We start from the raw sequence: 12,730 nt of genomic DNA on the forward strand, positions 1-12,730 counted from the left end.
TTTTTCTACATTTCCACCAGTATTTTTCATTTTTTCCTGTCATATTAGTCATTCTAATAGGTGTAAGATAGAACCTCAAAGTTGTTTTAATTGGTCTTTCTCTAATCATAACTGATGTAGAGCTTTTTATGTGCCTTATAGATCGCTTTGAATTCTTCTAAAAACTACATCATATCCATTGACAATTTATGTAATTGGAGAATGACTCACATTGTTATTTGAATAGTGAAGCCTCTATCCAAGAAGCTGATTTCCTGTTTTCCTTCTAAATTTGGCTGCATAATGTTTTTGCAGAAATATATATATATATATATACATATATATATATATATAATACAAAATTATCCGTTTTACTTTCCATAACACTCTCTACTCTCACTCGATGATAAATTCTTTTCCATACTCCCTCAATTTGCTTATGTTATCACCCTTTATGATCTATCTTTGTGTGAATAGTGTCTTATAATTGTTTTCATATTGTTCTGGGGTTTACCTTGGCAGGTAAACTCCTTTCCTCATTTCCTATTCTAATTTTTTTGTCCTATTGATGAGAATTTTTTTGTCTTATTGATATGGTACAATGGATAAAGTATCAGGCATGGAGGGAGGAAAATTCATCTTCCTGAGTTCAAATCTGGCCTCAAACACATTAGCTATTTGACCCTGGGAAAGTCATTTAACCCTGTTTACCTCAGCTTTCTCATCTGCAAAGTAAGCTATAGAAGGAAATGGAAAATCATTCCAATACCTTTGCCAAGACCTCAAATAGGGCCACATAGAGTCACATGAATGAAATGACTGAACAACAGCATTTCTCCAACAATAGTGGTGATAATGGGCACTCTTGGTTCAGGCAAGAGTTTATCGGAAAGTTTGCTTTATTACAAATAATGCTTGCTGATGGTTTTAGATAGATGCTAATTATCACTTTAAGGAAAGCAACATTCATTTCAATTATTTACTACTGTTTCTAATAGGAATAAATGTATTTTGTCAAAAATATTTTTCTGAATTTTTGAGATAATTATGACTTTTGTTGGGGGTTTTTGATAACTGATAGGGTCAATTATAATGATAGTTTTCCTAATATTAAATTAGTCTGCATTCCTAATATAAATCCCATTTAGTCATAATGTATGATCTTTGTGATATACTGTTGCAATCCTTTTGCTAGTATTTAATTTAAAATTTTTGCATCAATATTCATTAGGTAAATTGGTCTACAGTTCTCTTTCTCAGTTTTTACTCTTTCTGGTTTGAGTATCAGCACTATATATGTATAAAAAGAATTTATTATGAATCCTTCTTTGCCTGTTTTCTCAAATGGTTCATAGAGTATTGAAATTAATTGTTCTTTAAAGTTAGGTAGAATTCACTTGTGAATCTATCTGTTCTGAGAATTTTTTGTTAGGGAACTTATTTATGTCTTGTTCAATTTGTCTTTTTAAGAAAGGGTAATATAAAATTTCTATGTACTATTCTGCTGTGAAGTATAACTTTCAAAGAAGGTCTCATTTCAAAAATTGTTCTGAAGTGGACTTTGAAAGAATTTTTTTGGTATTATATAATACTGGATCCCAATTTCAACTTTTCTTTTTCCCTTCTCCTTTTCTTTCTTTCTTTCTTTCTTTCTTTCTTTCTTTCTTTCTTTCTTTCTTTCTCTCTTTCTTTCTTTCTTCCTTCTTTCATTCCTTCCATTCTTCCTTCATTTCATTCTTTCTTCATTCTTCCTTCCTTCCTTTATTCCTTTTATTTTAAACCATTTGTGCAAAGCACCCCCATGCCTGATAATTTATTATCTGGCCTCATAAACATTCATGAGTATAGCATTATATTGATATTGTAAAAGCCAAATAGTGAAAATCAGTTACAAATTTAGCAACTTTTCTTGCCAGGAAATTTGAGCCAGTCATTTCCTTCACTTCTTTTTACATCTATTAGTTTCCCTGTAGCTTTTATTACCTTTCATCAAACAAACAAGCTCAGAGATCAGTTCCTAGATGAAAAACGAGAGACAAGAATCATAAACCTTAATTACAGGGGACGGTAATCTTTCCAGGAAAATGATAAATAATGGGAATAATGGACTATGAACTATGTCTGGAGATCAAGGAGTGTCAGAAATGTGAAGATTGTTTCAAAAAAAGAATCCATTAACCTCTAAATTGTTATTCTTTGCCAGTCAAACCTGGCAAAAGTCAGGGAAGAGAAAAGAGGGGATGAGAATTACAGGTAAATAAAAACTCCCTTTAGGACAAGGGTTTTTCACCTGGAAATTGTGTATTTTTTAAAATATTTTAATCATTGTATTTCAATATAATTAGTTTCCTTTATAATCTTCTGCTTTTTATTTAATGCATTTAAAAACATTATTCCATGAAGGGGTCCATAGATATTACCAGACTCTCAGGTTGAGAACTCCTGCTTTAGGCCATATTTTCAGTAAGGGAGAAGGCATGTTATAGTTTAAGATCCATTATGTTTCTTTTATGTGTATCTAAAGTATGTAATCTAGGAGAAAAGGTCAGAGTGACACACCTCTTGTCTGACAAAATCCATTAAGTGACTTGAGTAATATGATCAGTGCTTGGCAGAAATGCTTCACAAAGTACATAGGATTTGTCCATTCAGATCTGAATGGAGTTGTTGCACCTGCAGTAACAATATAGGAAATAAAAGACAAAGAAGAGGGAAAGAATTCCTAAATTAAATGCATTTGCCAATGGTCTAACACTACCAAGGAAAGATATGTTTATAGACCTGAGAAGAAAGTAATCTGATAAAGTACAAGCTGAAAAATCAAATAGCATAACGATAACATGGAAATTATTTGTCCATTATTTTAATTTCCAAAGTTCTATGTCAGTCATTCAGTCACTAAGCATTAATTAAGCATCTATTATATGCAAAATTTTGAGCAAAGAAAGGCAAATGACCTGATCTCAAGGTGCTCACAATCTAATGGGGGAGATAATATGCAAATATCTATGTGCAAACAATATAAATACAGAATCAGTGGGAGATAATAAATGCAAGGAAGGCCCTAGGAACAGAAAAGTTTCCTTGTAGAAAATATTTTAGATGGGACCTTAATAAAATCAAGTAAGCCAGGAGACAGATATAAGGAGGAAGAGAATTCCAGACATGGGGGCTAGTCAGTGGGAAAGATCCAAAGTCTGGTGGTGGCTTATCTTATGTAAGGAACAGCAAGGTGGCCAGTGTTGTCAAATCACAGAGTGTGTATGGATGAGTAAGGTGTGAGAGAACTGGAAAGATAAAAGGAAGCTACCAAGTTATAAAAAACTTTGAAGACCAAACAGGATTTTTATTTGATTCGGGAGTTGATAGTGAACCACTGAAGTTTACTGAATGGGGAGAAGGGGTGACATAATCAGATCTATGCTTTGGGAAAATCAATTTCACAGCTGAGTGGGGAATCTATTGTAGTGACTTGAGGAGGGAGATCAACCAGCCCACTACTGCAATTATATAGGCATAAGATGGTAAGGGTCTGCACCAGGATAATGGCAGTGGCAGAAGAGAGTAGAGGCAGTATTCAAGCAAGTAAAAATTGAGAAGACTTGACAATAGATTGTATATGGGGTTAGGGGTGAGAGGTAGAGAGGAGTTGAGATTGATACCTACATTGTTCCTGGTAGACTGGAAGGCTGGTGATATCTTCAACAGTAAGAGAAAAGTTTGGAGGATGAGGGTTTTACAAAGAAAATAACTGAAAAATGTGATAAGATTATGCTAAATGATCTACTTTACTGATACATAAAAGAAAATGTGCATGAGAGACAAGAAGATTTTAGGATCATTGTACAGAAATTCAAAACTCCAAGGAAAGCATAGATACCTTAGAAGATGCTTGGAGAAGGGTGAGGGCCAAGAAGGAGATGTCATAGAAAAGATTACAATAGGGAGTTTTGCTACTGGAATATCAGTATCAACTCAGGTTTTCTGTCCTATTTGTATTCCTATACCCTTCATGGCAGAAAAAGGGTTAAGGACACTATCAAATATATTTTAGATCAGATTCATTTAACTCTGGGTACTCTAAATGTGAGATGCTTGTCCAATGGCCAACAAATAACCTACTGTTAATGGCTGAATTCTACCTATCTCTGCATTCAAATAATACTTGATAACATAATAAAGAGCTATAGTTAAATAGAAAAATGGTCCATAGATTCTTCTTAGAAAGGTAAAATAAGGAATTAATAGAGTTGGTTTTTATCATACATCATGCATCATACAAAGGAAACAAGAAACATTATTTCATGGTATACTTGGTCATCTCATCTTGCAATAAAGTATTTCCAAAAGACCACCTTGAAAGTAATTACACAGTGGGGAGAGCCCTGGTGCTGGAATCAGGAACACATGAGTTCAAATTTGGCTTCAGACACTTATCAACTGTGTGACCCTGAGAAAGTCACTTAACCATCACTGCCTCCAACAAAAATGCAATTGCAATTTATGTACCAACATTGGTCACTGAGGATCAAGAGGTACAGAACTAAAAGTACAAATAAAAAGAACAAAACATGATGAAAGCCTCCATATTAAATAAACAAATACTATGCTATGAATTCAGTAAAAAGATGGAAGAAATATAAAGGTGAAACATGATTCAGGAACAATGAATGAGAGAGGTCAAACAAATCTCATGCCTTCATAGCACACACTTTCTTTAAGAAGAAAATTGTTATGCCCTAAATACAGAAGTGCCAAATAATATGACAAAAATGAAGTGATTATATCTTAACAAACAATAAAAGACTTGCTGCTGATGTGGGAGCTAATAAATTATTTATGTACTATCAGACCATTGCTTTGTCAGGGCAAATATCAAAATTAGTAAAAGAGGAAGCTGGAAGAAAAATAATGAGAACAAGCTATCCAGTGTGATAATATACCTCTATAACCCTTGCTATCAGGAAGATTGAGGCTGATGGATCACTTGAGTTTGAGAATTCTAAGTCACAATGAGCTAAACTGATCAGGTGTCCATTCTAATTTTGGCACCAACATGCTAAGTTCTCAGTAGCCAAAGGGCCATTAAGTTTCCTGAGGAGGGGAAATTCTGATCTGGTCAGCAATTAAACAGGTCAAAATTGCTTTGTGAGTTAATGAAATCAAGTCTGAGAGTTGTATCAAAGGGAAATAGCTGTTTAGAATAAAACTTATTTTGCAAAACATTATGAAGAATTAGACAGCTAGGTTTCACAGTGGATAGAGCACCGACCCTAAAGTCAGCAGGACCTAAGTTCAAATCTGTCCTCAGACACTTAATACTTAGTTGTCACTTAACCCCATTGTCTTTCAAAAAAGAACTATAGATGACTGTGGGCAGTATTATCACTTAAGTTGGATAAAGGTAGTGGAGGATAAAATCAGTTTAAAGAATTCTTGGCAAGAGAGCTAACTAAGCAAAGTCACCTCACAAACATAAGAAGATGATAAAATGGAAGGAAATCAAAAATATAATAAATATTGAAAAAGATCTATAAAATTGGTATAACCAACCATAGCAGAGTGAGACTATCACATTTAAAACCTAATATTATAGTACCAGAATGGTTTCTAGAGGAAGTAGAAATGGAAAAGATGGGAAATGCACATAAATTGTACCAATTTATATAGAAAAGGTCCACACTAGAAGATATGCAATGGTGAGGACACTAAAGGATTCATATTCAAAGTATCTAAAACAATAGCAAAAGAATGAAAAAATCCTCAGATTTTATTAAAATAAACTCCCAGTCCATAAAAGGTGATTGAGAAAACTATACAGCAATATGTCTGCATACACACACACACACACACACATAAAATCTTCTTTTGAGTCATCTATTCTTCAATTTGGGCATCTACCAAAAGGTTATAATAGGAAATGAATGGACTTTCCACAAGCAATATTCATCAATGAACAACATTACCAATTAATAATTAGTCAAAGATATAATAAATATACTATCCCATTGTACCTATGATTTATTGATTTTTGAGAAAGCATTTAATTCAGTAGTAGAAAGCTCTACTTCAGAGTTCTGCACTGATAGGTTTTTCTCCCATTCATATGTTAAAATCATTAAAGATCCCTTTTAGAATACATTACATAATTAACCTTGTCATTGACTCTCTGATCAAAAACTTTGGGTAAGGAATAACATAAAGAGATGTATAATTGCTAAAGAGACATAATACAGAGTCTAAGCTGAAGAAGTTTTCTCTGTGGATGGTGAGATCTTCCATAGGATCCTGACTTTAGATGACATTATGCCAGCTGCCTCAAGCACTGTAACACTGTGGAAACTCCTGGAAGAGATCAGTAATCTCTCAAAAGCATTAAACCTGACCAGATGGTCAGGAATAGCAAGTAGATAAAGAAAGACTGTTACCTGGATTAAAACATGAATTTTAATGAACAATCTTCAGAGTTCATACATTTTAATGTATATCCGGACAAGTTAGCCTAGAACTAAATAGAACAAAGAGAATATCTTCAAAAAATTGAAAAGATAATTTAATGATTCCAAGTTTTCCATGGAAATATAGGTACATCTTTTAAACACCAACATTTTAAACAATGCTGCTATATGGCAGCAAGGAACTGAATACATGATCTCTGAAGATTTAAAAGTGACTATCACACTAAGGATAATTTAGAAGCATTGGAAAGTGGATGTGATCATATGCTGACATAAGCTACAAATGGAAAAATATCCTAGATCTGAAAGACCACATCATAAACAAATTGGAAGTGCAAGGAAGAAATTAGCTTTCATATCTATGATAGGAGTTCATTATTAAATAAATGATAGAAAGGATCTTACAAAATCAAATAGATAGTTTTGATGAAATAAAATGTACAAGTGTTTGTATGAAACAATCTAATGTAGTTGTTTTTGAAAGGGAAACAAATAATTCAGAAAAAAACTTTGCCACAAGTTTCTCTGATAAAGTTCTCATAACTAAGATACATAAGGAACTCATTCAAATTTATAACTAAAAGTTATTTCTCTGATCAATGGTCAAAGGATATCAACAAGTAATTAGTTTTCAAAGGAAGAAAACTAAACTAGCAATAAACATGTAAAAATAGTCTAAATCACTAATAATTAGTAAACAAAAGAATCAATTTTTTGACAGTAAGAAAAAAGACTGAATAACAAAAATGATCATCTCACACATATCAAGATTAAAGAGCTACAGGAAAAAAAAAGAATGCTCATACACAGTTGGAATTATGAATTGGTCCAACCACTTTAGAAAGCAATTTTTAACTATTTCCCCCCAAAATACTAAACTATATATACTCTTTGATTCCATTATTTCACTTAGTAGGTCTAGATCCCCACAAAAGATTGAATAAGGAAGAAAAGGATCTATATAATAAAAAAAAGAATTGTATTTATATTATTGTTTTTACAGTAGCCAAAAATTAGAAACTTGGGGTGAGGAACATGTCTTTTTATTGAGAAATGGCTAAAGAAATTGTGGTATATAATTATAATAGCAATATTATTGTGCTAAAGTGTATGCGGTGTTCAGGGGGGACTATCATCTCTGTTCCAAGAGCTTCCAAATCCTTTTCAGAGCTGTTCATTCACTTTGGTGTTCACCTTTACACTTGTGGATCTAAGAAACTTTTGCAAGCCAAATGGCCATACCCTGATAAAACTATTTCAAAAGATGAGCTAAACCAGGTTGACAGTAATTGGCAGTGCTCAAACCTGTTGGGGAAAACTTTCCCCTAAAGGAAAGGACAATGAGAACTATTTGTTCCAACAGCTATGAAGGAGGCTGAAGCAGGTGCTGTGGAGCACTTAAAACTTGGTCAGATATTAAAGAATGCAAGATCTTCCACCATATCTCAGAACATTGCCAGTCATCTTGATTTTTATCCTGCCAATGGACTCTGTTAACCCAGGAAGAGAAAATCTGATGACTGTGAAACACTGTCTCACTTAAATCCAGTTCACATGCAAGTCAATTTATTATCTGTAATGTCACCGGTCTTCTTAAAAAAATAGACAGACAACAATTATTGTGCCATATGGAATAACATAAAGGACATTTTCAGAGAAAATTAGAAAAACCTCTATGAACTGATACAACTGAAGTGAGCAAAACAAGGAGAACAATATTATAGAAGGTGTGTGTGAGCAGAAATTGAGGAATTTTGACCGGAGAAAAGATATCTTCAAGGAAATGTATAGCAGGAAGAAATGATGGGATGGACAAATAGAAAGGGCTATAGATGATAGATACACAATCATTAGACCTTGTTTTATAAAGACAAATCAAGAAAGTTCCTCATAATTTTGGGTGACCTATAATTATCACATAAGAGAGTCAGGCATAGATGGGTTTCAATCTGCCTTGTTTGAGGGTATGTCAGAATCCATTTCAGGTTTTGAGAATACTTTGTGATTAAATTGTCTCTAAGCACAAATATGAATTAAACAATATTCTAAATATTAGAGAGAACAATCATTTTTGTTTCTTTGACCAGAGTATGCAAGATATGAAGGGAAACTTCTAACATGCCAGAGAAAAATACTTCCTCTATCCTGATTCATATGTGCCCTCCCCCCAAAGTATAACCAGTACTCCTTAAAAGTTGCCATGGTCAAAAAAAGGGCATCATTTGGTGGCCAGTTTTCTGTTACTGAGCCTCTCCATACTCAGTGAGGATGAGACATATATAACATATATGAACCTTACTTGTAGAATTCTAAATCATACATAAATCCAGAGATGAAAAGGACCTCAGAGATCATCAAGTTTAAATCCATGAGCACAGAGAAGTTAAGTCATTTGCCTTATTATTACATAGATAGAATGTCAAGGGTAGGATTTGGACCTGGCTCTTCTGATTCCAAATTCAGTGCTCTTTTCTCTCTGTAAAAACATATTTCAGGATAGAACCCACTGGAGCTTGTATTCCTTTTAGTGAGATGTCCAATAACTCATAGCTACATAGGGATCAAAATAGTACCATGGAGAGGAAATTACACATCAATTAACTAAAAAAATAAAAATAGTACTCTTCCACTTTCAAATCCATGGAGAATTTGTAATGAGCAGAAATATATTCTTGAGATGAAGAATTGTTTCTTTTTTTGTGTCTCTCTTTCTGTAGTGCATGGTATGCATTATAAATAATAGGTCTTTAATAAATATTTGTTGATTGATGAACTTCTTTCCATTAACTCTTCCCTCTACCAAGTAAGCAATGAGTTCCAGGATTGCTGCAGGGGTGAAGAGCACTGATCACAGCAATAACAGGATTCATTTTTCTATTTAATTTCTGCAGACAGGCCAATAGTAAAGTGATTGTGGAAGTGGTGCTGAAGTTTAAATCCTGTTACAACAACAATGCAGCAGTATTTCGAGACAGGGCAAGAAATATTTTACTTCAGAAGTTTACAGGTGATACTGGGTCATTATGCATAGATCCTTCCTCATTTAAACTTTCAGGTAAGTCTTTTAAGGTTCTTTCTTTTCCTTAGACTATGTTTAGCTTTGCTTTGTTAACGGGAGCAGCAACTTTCTCATTAGCAATGTTGGCTTAATTAATGGAGATTATCATTAGCCCAAAGGCAACATGGCATATATAGAAAGATGTCCATAATGCCTGAGTTCAAGTCTTGCCTCTGGTACAGAGAGAGAACCTCATTGTTTATGTGACCATGGACAAAGTTCTAATCTCTGAGCAACAGAAATTGCAAAGATTCTGACCTACATAGTTACAGGGAGTTTCTTCACTGCAAGTTCCCAATATCATTGAAATCACAAGTCTAGTTACTAACCTTATCTAACTATTGTTGGAAAAATGCTTTATATTCCCCTCAAAAAAAAATAACTATCATGATTGAACATGGAGTTGCTATAAAATCATTATTTACATATATGTGTGTGTGTGTGTACAAATATATACTTGTCAATGGTCCCAATCATATTGTTCAAATCCCTTCCTAAATTCCTGCTTGGTATTATAATTTCTTGCTGTAACTTCCACTTCTCAATTGATAAAGTCCTTGATTATTCAGAATATACAATAACAAAAGAGTCAGTCTTAAACATTAAGTCATAAAACTCCCAACTCTCTGCCTCCAACAGATTTGTCCAAGACTATCCTCCCTTCTTTAGCAGAAGGACAAAATTGACTTATATGTTCCCCAGAAATCCAAATCAAGGGCTTGTTCACATCATATGCCAAAAGAAATAGTGAGGGAGAAATGAGCCTGCCTCTTCCTTGTACTATTGAAACATGACTCTCAAAATCAAAATACTTCCCACTGAAACTACATCTTCTGAAAGCTGTTATTTTTCTGAAAAATTTCTATTTTTAGAAATACTATTCATGGATTTGCTCTTTGGGCTATCAAAATATAGAAACAAGGAAAATAAGAAAGTCATTAAGTTTCAGATATTTAACTAGTTTCATGAATCATATAGAGAGCAAATAGTTTATGGAGATGATGATTCTAACAATTTTCTTAGCTTCTGGTAGGATTAATCTCTGAATATAATAGAAATAAAACATTTACAAATGTTTCTAGTTGTTATTGTTGGTGGGGTTTGTTGTTTCTGTTTGAAAAAGTCATTTCTTAAGTTATTTCTTAAACTATGCCTTTTGTACCTCCAAAATATCCAACCTGTTTTTGCTTCTCCTTTCAAAGACTTAAAGTCTCCTGGACTTTACTGATTTTGTAGACATAAAAGAATCAGAAACATGTCCCAAGTGGCTATAGCATTTCTAATTGTCAAAGCATTTATGAAAAACCTATTTCATTTGTTCCTCACAACAGCCAAGTGATGTGTTTGAGAGGTGTTATTATTCCAGGTTTTTCAGATGAGAGTGAGGCCCAGAAAAGGTAAATACCAACCCAAAGTCAAGGCTAGTTAGAGCAGACTCAGTTTTCCTCGCCCTGGGCCCACTGTTCTTTCTGTTCTATCATGTTGCCTCTCCATTTGGTAGACAACATCAGACTCAACCATTGGCTAAATAAGTTTTCCCAACACCTTAGCTTAATATAAAACTGAAACATTATTCACTTATTCAATTTGGTCTTATTGACAAGTAAAGGTGTGAAGAAGGGGAAGGAAATAAATATTATAGAGCTCCTACTGTGGACCAGGAACTATGGTAAGAACTTTTCGACAAATCTAACTTGATTCTCACAACAATGTTGTGAGATAGATATTTCCACTTTAAAATTGAAACAACTGGTACAAAGGATAAGTGATTTACCCATGGTCACACAGCAAGGACAGGTCTGAGGTCAGATTTTTCAACTCATGCCTTTCTTACTCTAGACCCATTGCTCTATCCACTGAACCCTCAATTGCCTCAAAAGTGATTCTAATCAGGAAAGATAGTTCTCTAACTTACATATTAGATGAGTTCTTATTTAACTAGCCAAGGTTAGTATAACAGCTGCTCAATGGCTTACCTTTAACAAAATTTTGCTCTCTGAGCTAGTGTCCAATTAGATGTCCCATAAGCATTTCAAACTCAAGAAGACACTATCTATGTGACATTAGGCAAGACACTTCAGCTCTTTATCTATAAAATGCAGATAAAAAAGAATCTATCTCACAGTGTCATTGTGAAGATCAAATGAAATGATATAGATAAAGCACTTTGCAAACCTTAAAATGCTATATAAATACTAGATAAAATTATTATGTCCAACATAGAACTCATTGTCCTCTCTCTAAATTTCCCTCTCCTCCAAACTTCCCTATTTCTGTTGAAATTTTCACCATCTTTAGTTACCCAGGTTAACAGTCTTGGAGTTACTCTTGACCATTGCCTCACCTTCACTACCTCATATGCAATGGGTTACTAAGATTTATCAATTCTACTTCCATAACATATCTCCCAGCTCTTCCCTCAGACCCTCATGACCTCCCCCCAGCCAATTTCAACACTCCCTTTTTGGACTCTCCCCTTTCCAATCTGTTCTCTACATCACTATGAAACAATCATCCTAAAGCACTTACAACCTACTCAAACACCTTCAGAGGCATTCTTATTGCATTTAGGATAAATTGTGGATTCCTCAACTTAGCATTTAATGCACTTTACAAGTTGGTTCCAGCCAATGTTACTAGGTCAACTGAACATTATTAAACTGGCCACCTGACTGTTCTCCAAACTCAGCATTCCAGTTCAGATCTCATGCCCATGAAGCCTCACTCTTCTGAATTAACTCATGAGCCAACACTGATTAGAAATCTTGCTTGACTTCCCTAGTTGCAAGTGCTTTCTCCCTCTTTAAATTATAATCTCTGCAATTATATATTTACATGCTGCATTGCAGTAGAATGCAAGCTCTTTGTTTATCATTTTGTTTTTGTATCCCCAACACCTAGCCCAGTGCTGTGTATGTAGTAGGTATTTAAGAAATGCTCTTTTAGATTGACTTGGAGAATATTAGTGCCTAGTATTCCATAGAAAAAGGTGGTAAGTTTTTATAGGATGCTTGGGATAAATAGCCCTGACAAATCCATGGACCATAAAGTAAGAAAGTGTGAGCTTCCCACTACTATTAGGAGGGGGAAAAACTCATGTAATATTCAAAATATGCTGATTAATGATATCATCATATGTAAACAAAAGAATATTATTATCATTGTTATTTTTATTATGACTTTGGTAAATATCATAAAAGACAGGAGAATGAATCACTTATATAGTACAAATTTT

General features: G+C 33.9%; 1 protein-coding gene across 1 annotated transcript in view; it reads left to right on the top strand.

The window, feature by feature from the left end:
- LOC141516275 (transmembrane protease serine 11C-like) overlaps positions 1 to 12,730 on the top strand; it is a 104,785-nt gene that overhangs the window by 30,562 nt on the left and 61,493 nt on the right. The window contains exon 5 of the mRNA XM_074227448.1: positions 9,329 to 9,492. Within this exon, the coding sequence (XP_074083549.1) occupies positions 9,329 to 9,492 (164 nt within the window). The remainder of the gene's footprint in view (positions 1 to 9,328; positions 9,493 to 12,730) is intronic.

This window comes from Macrotis lagotis, chromosome 3 (genome assembly GCF_037893015.1).
Source record: "Macrotis lagotis isolate mMagLag1 chromosome 3, bilby.v1.9.chrom.fasta, whole genome shotgun sequence".
NCBI lineage: Eukaryota > Metazoa > Chordata > Mammalia > Peramelemorphia > Peramelidae > Macrotis > Macrotis lagotis.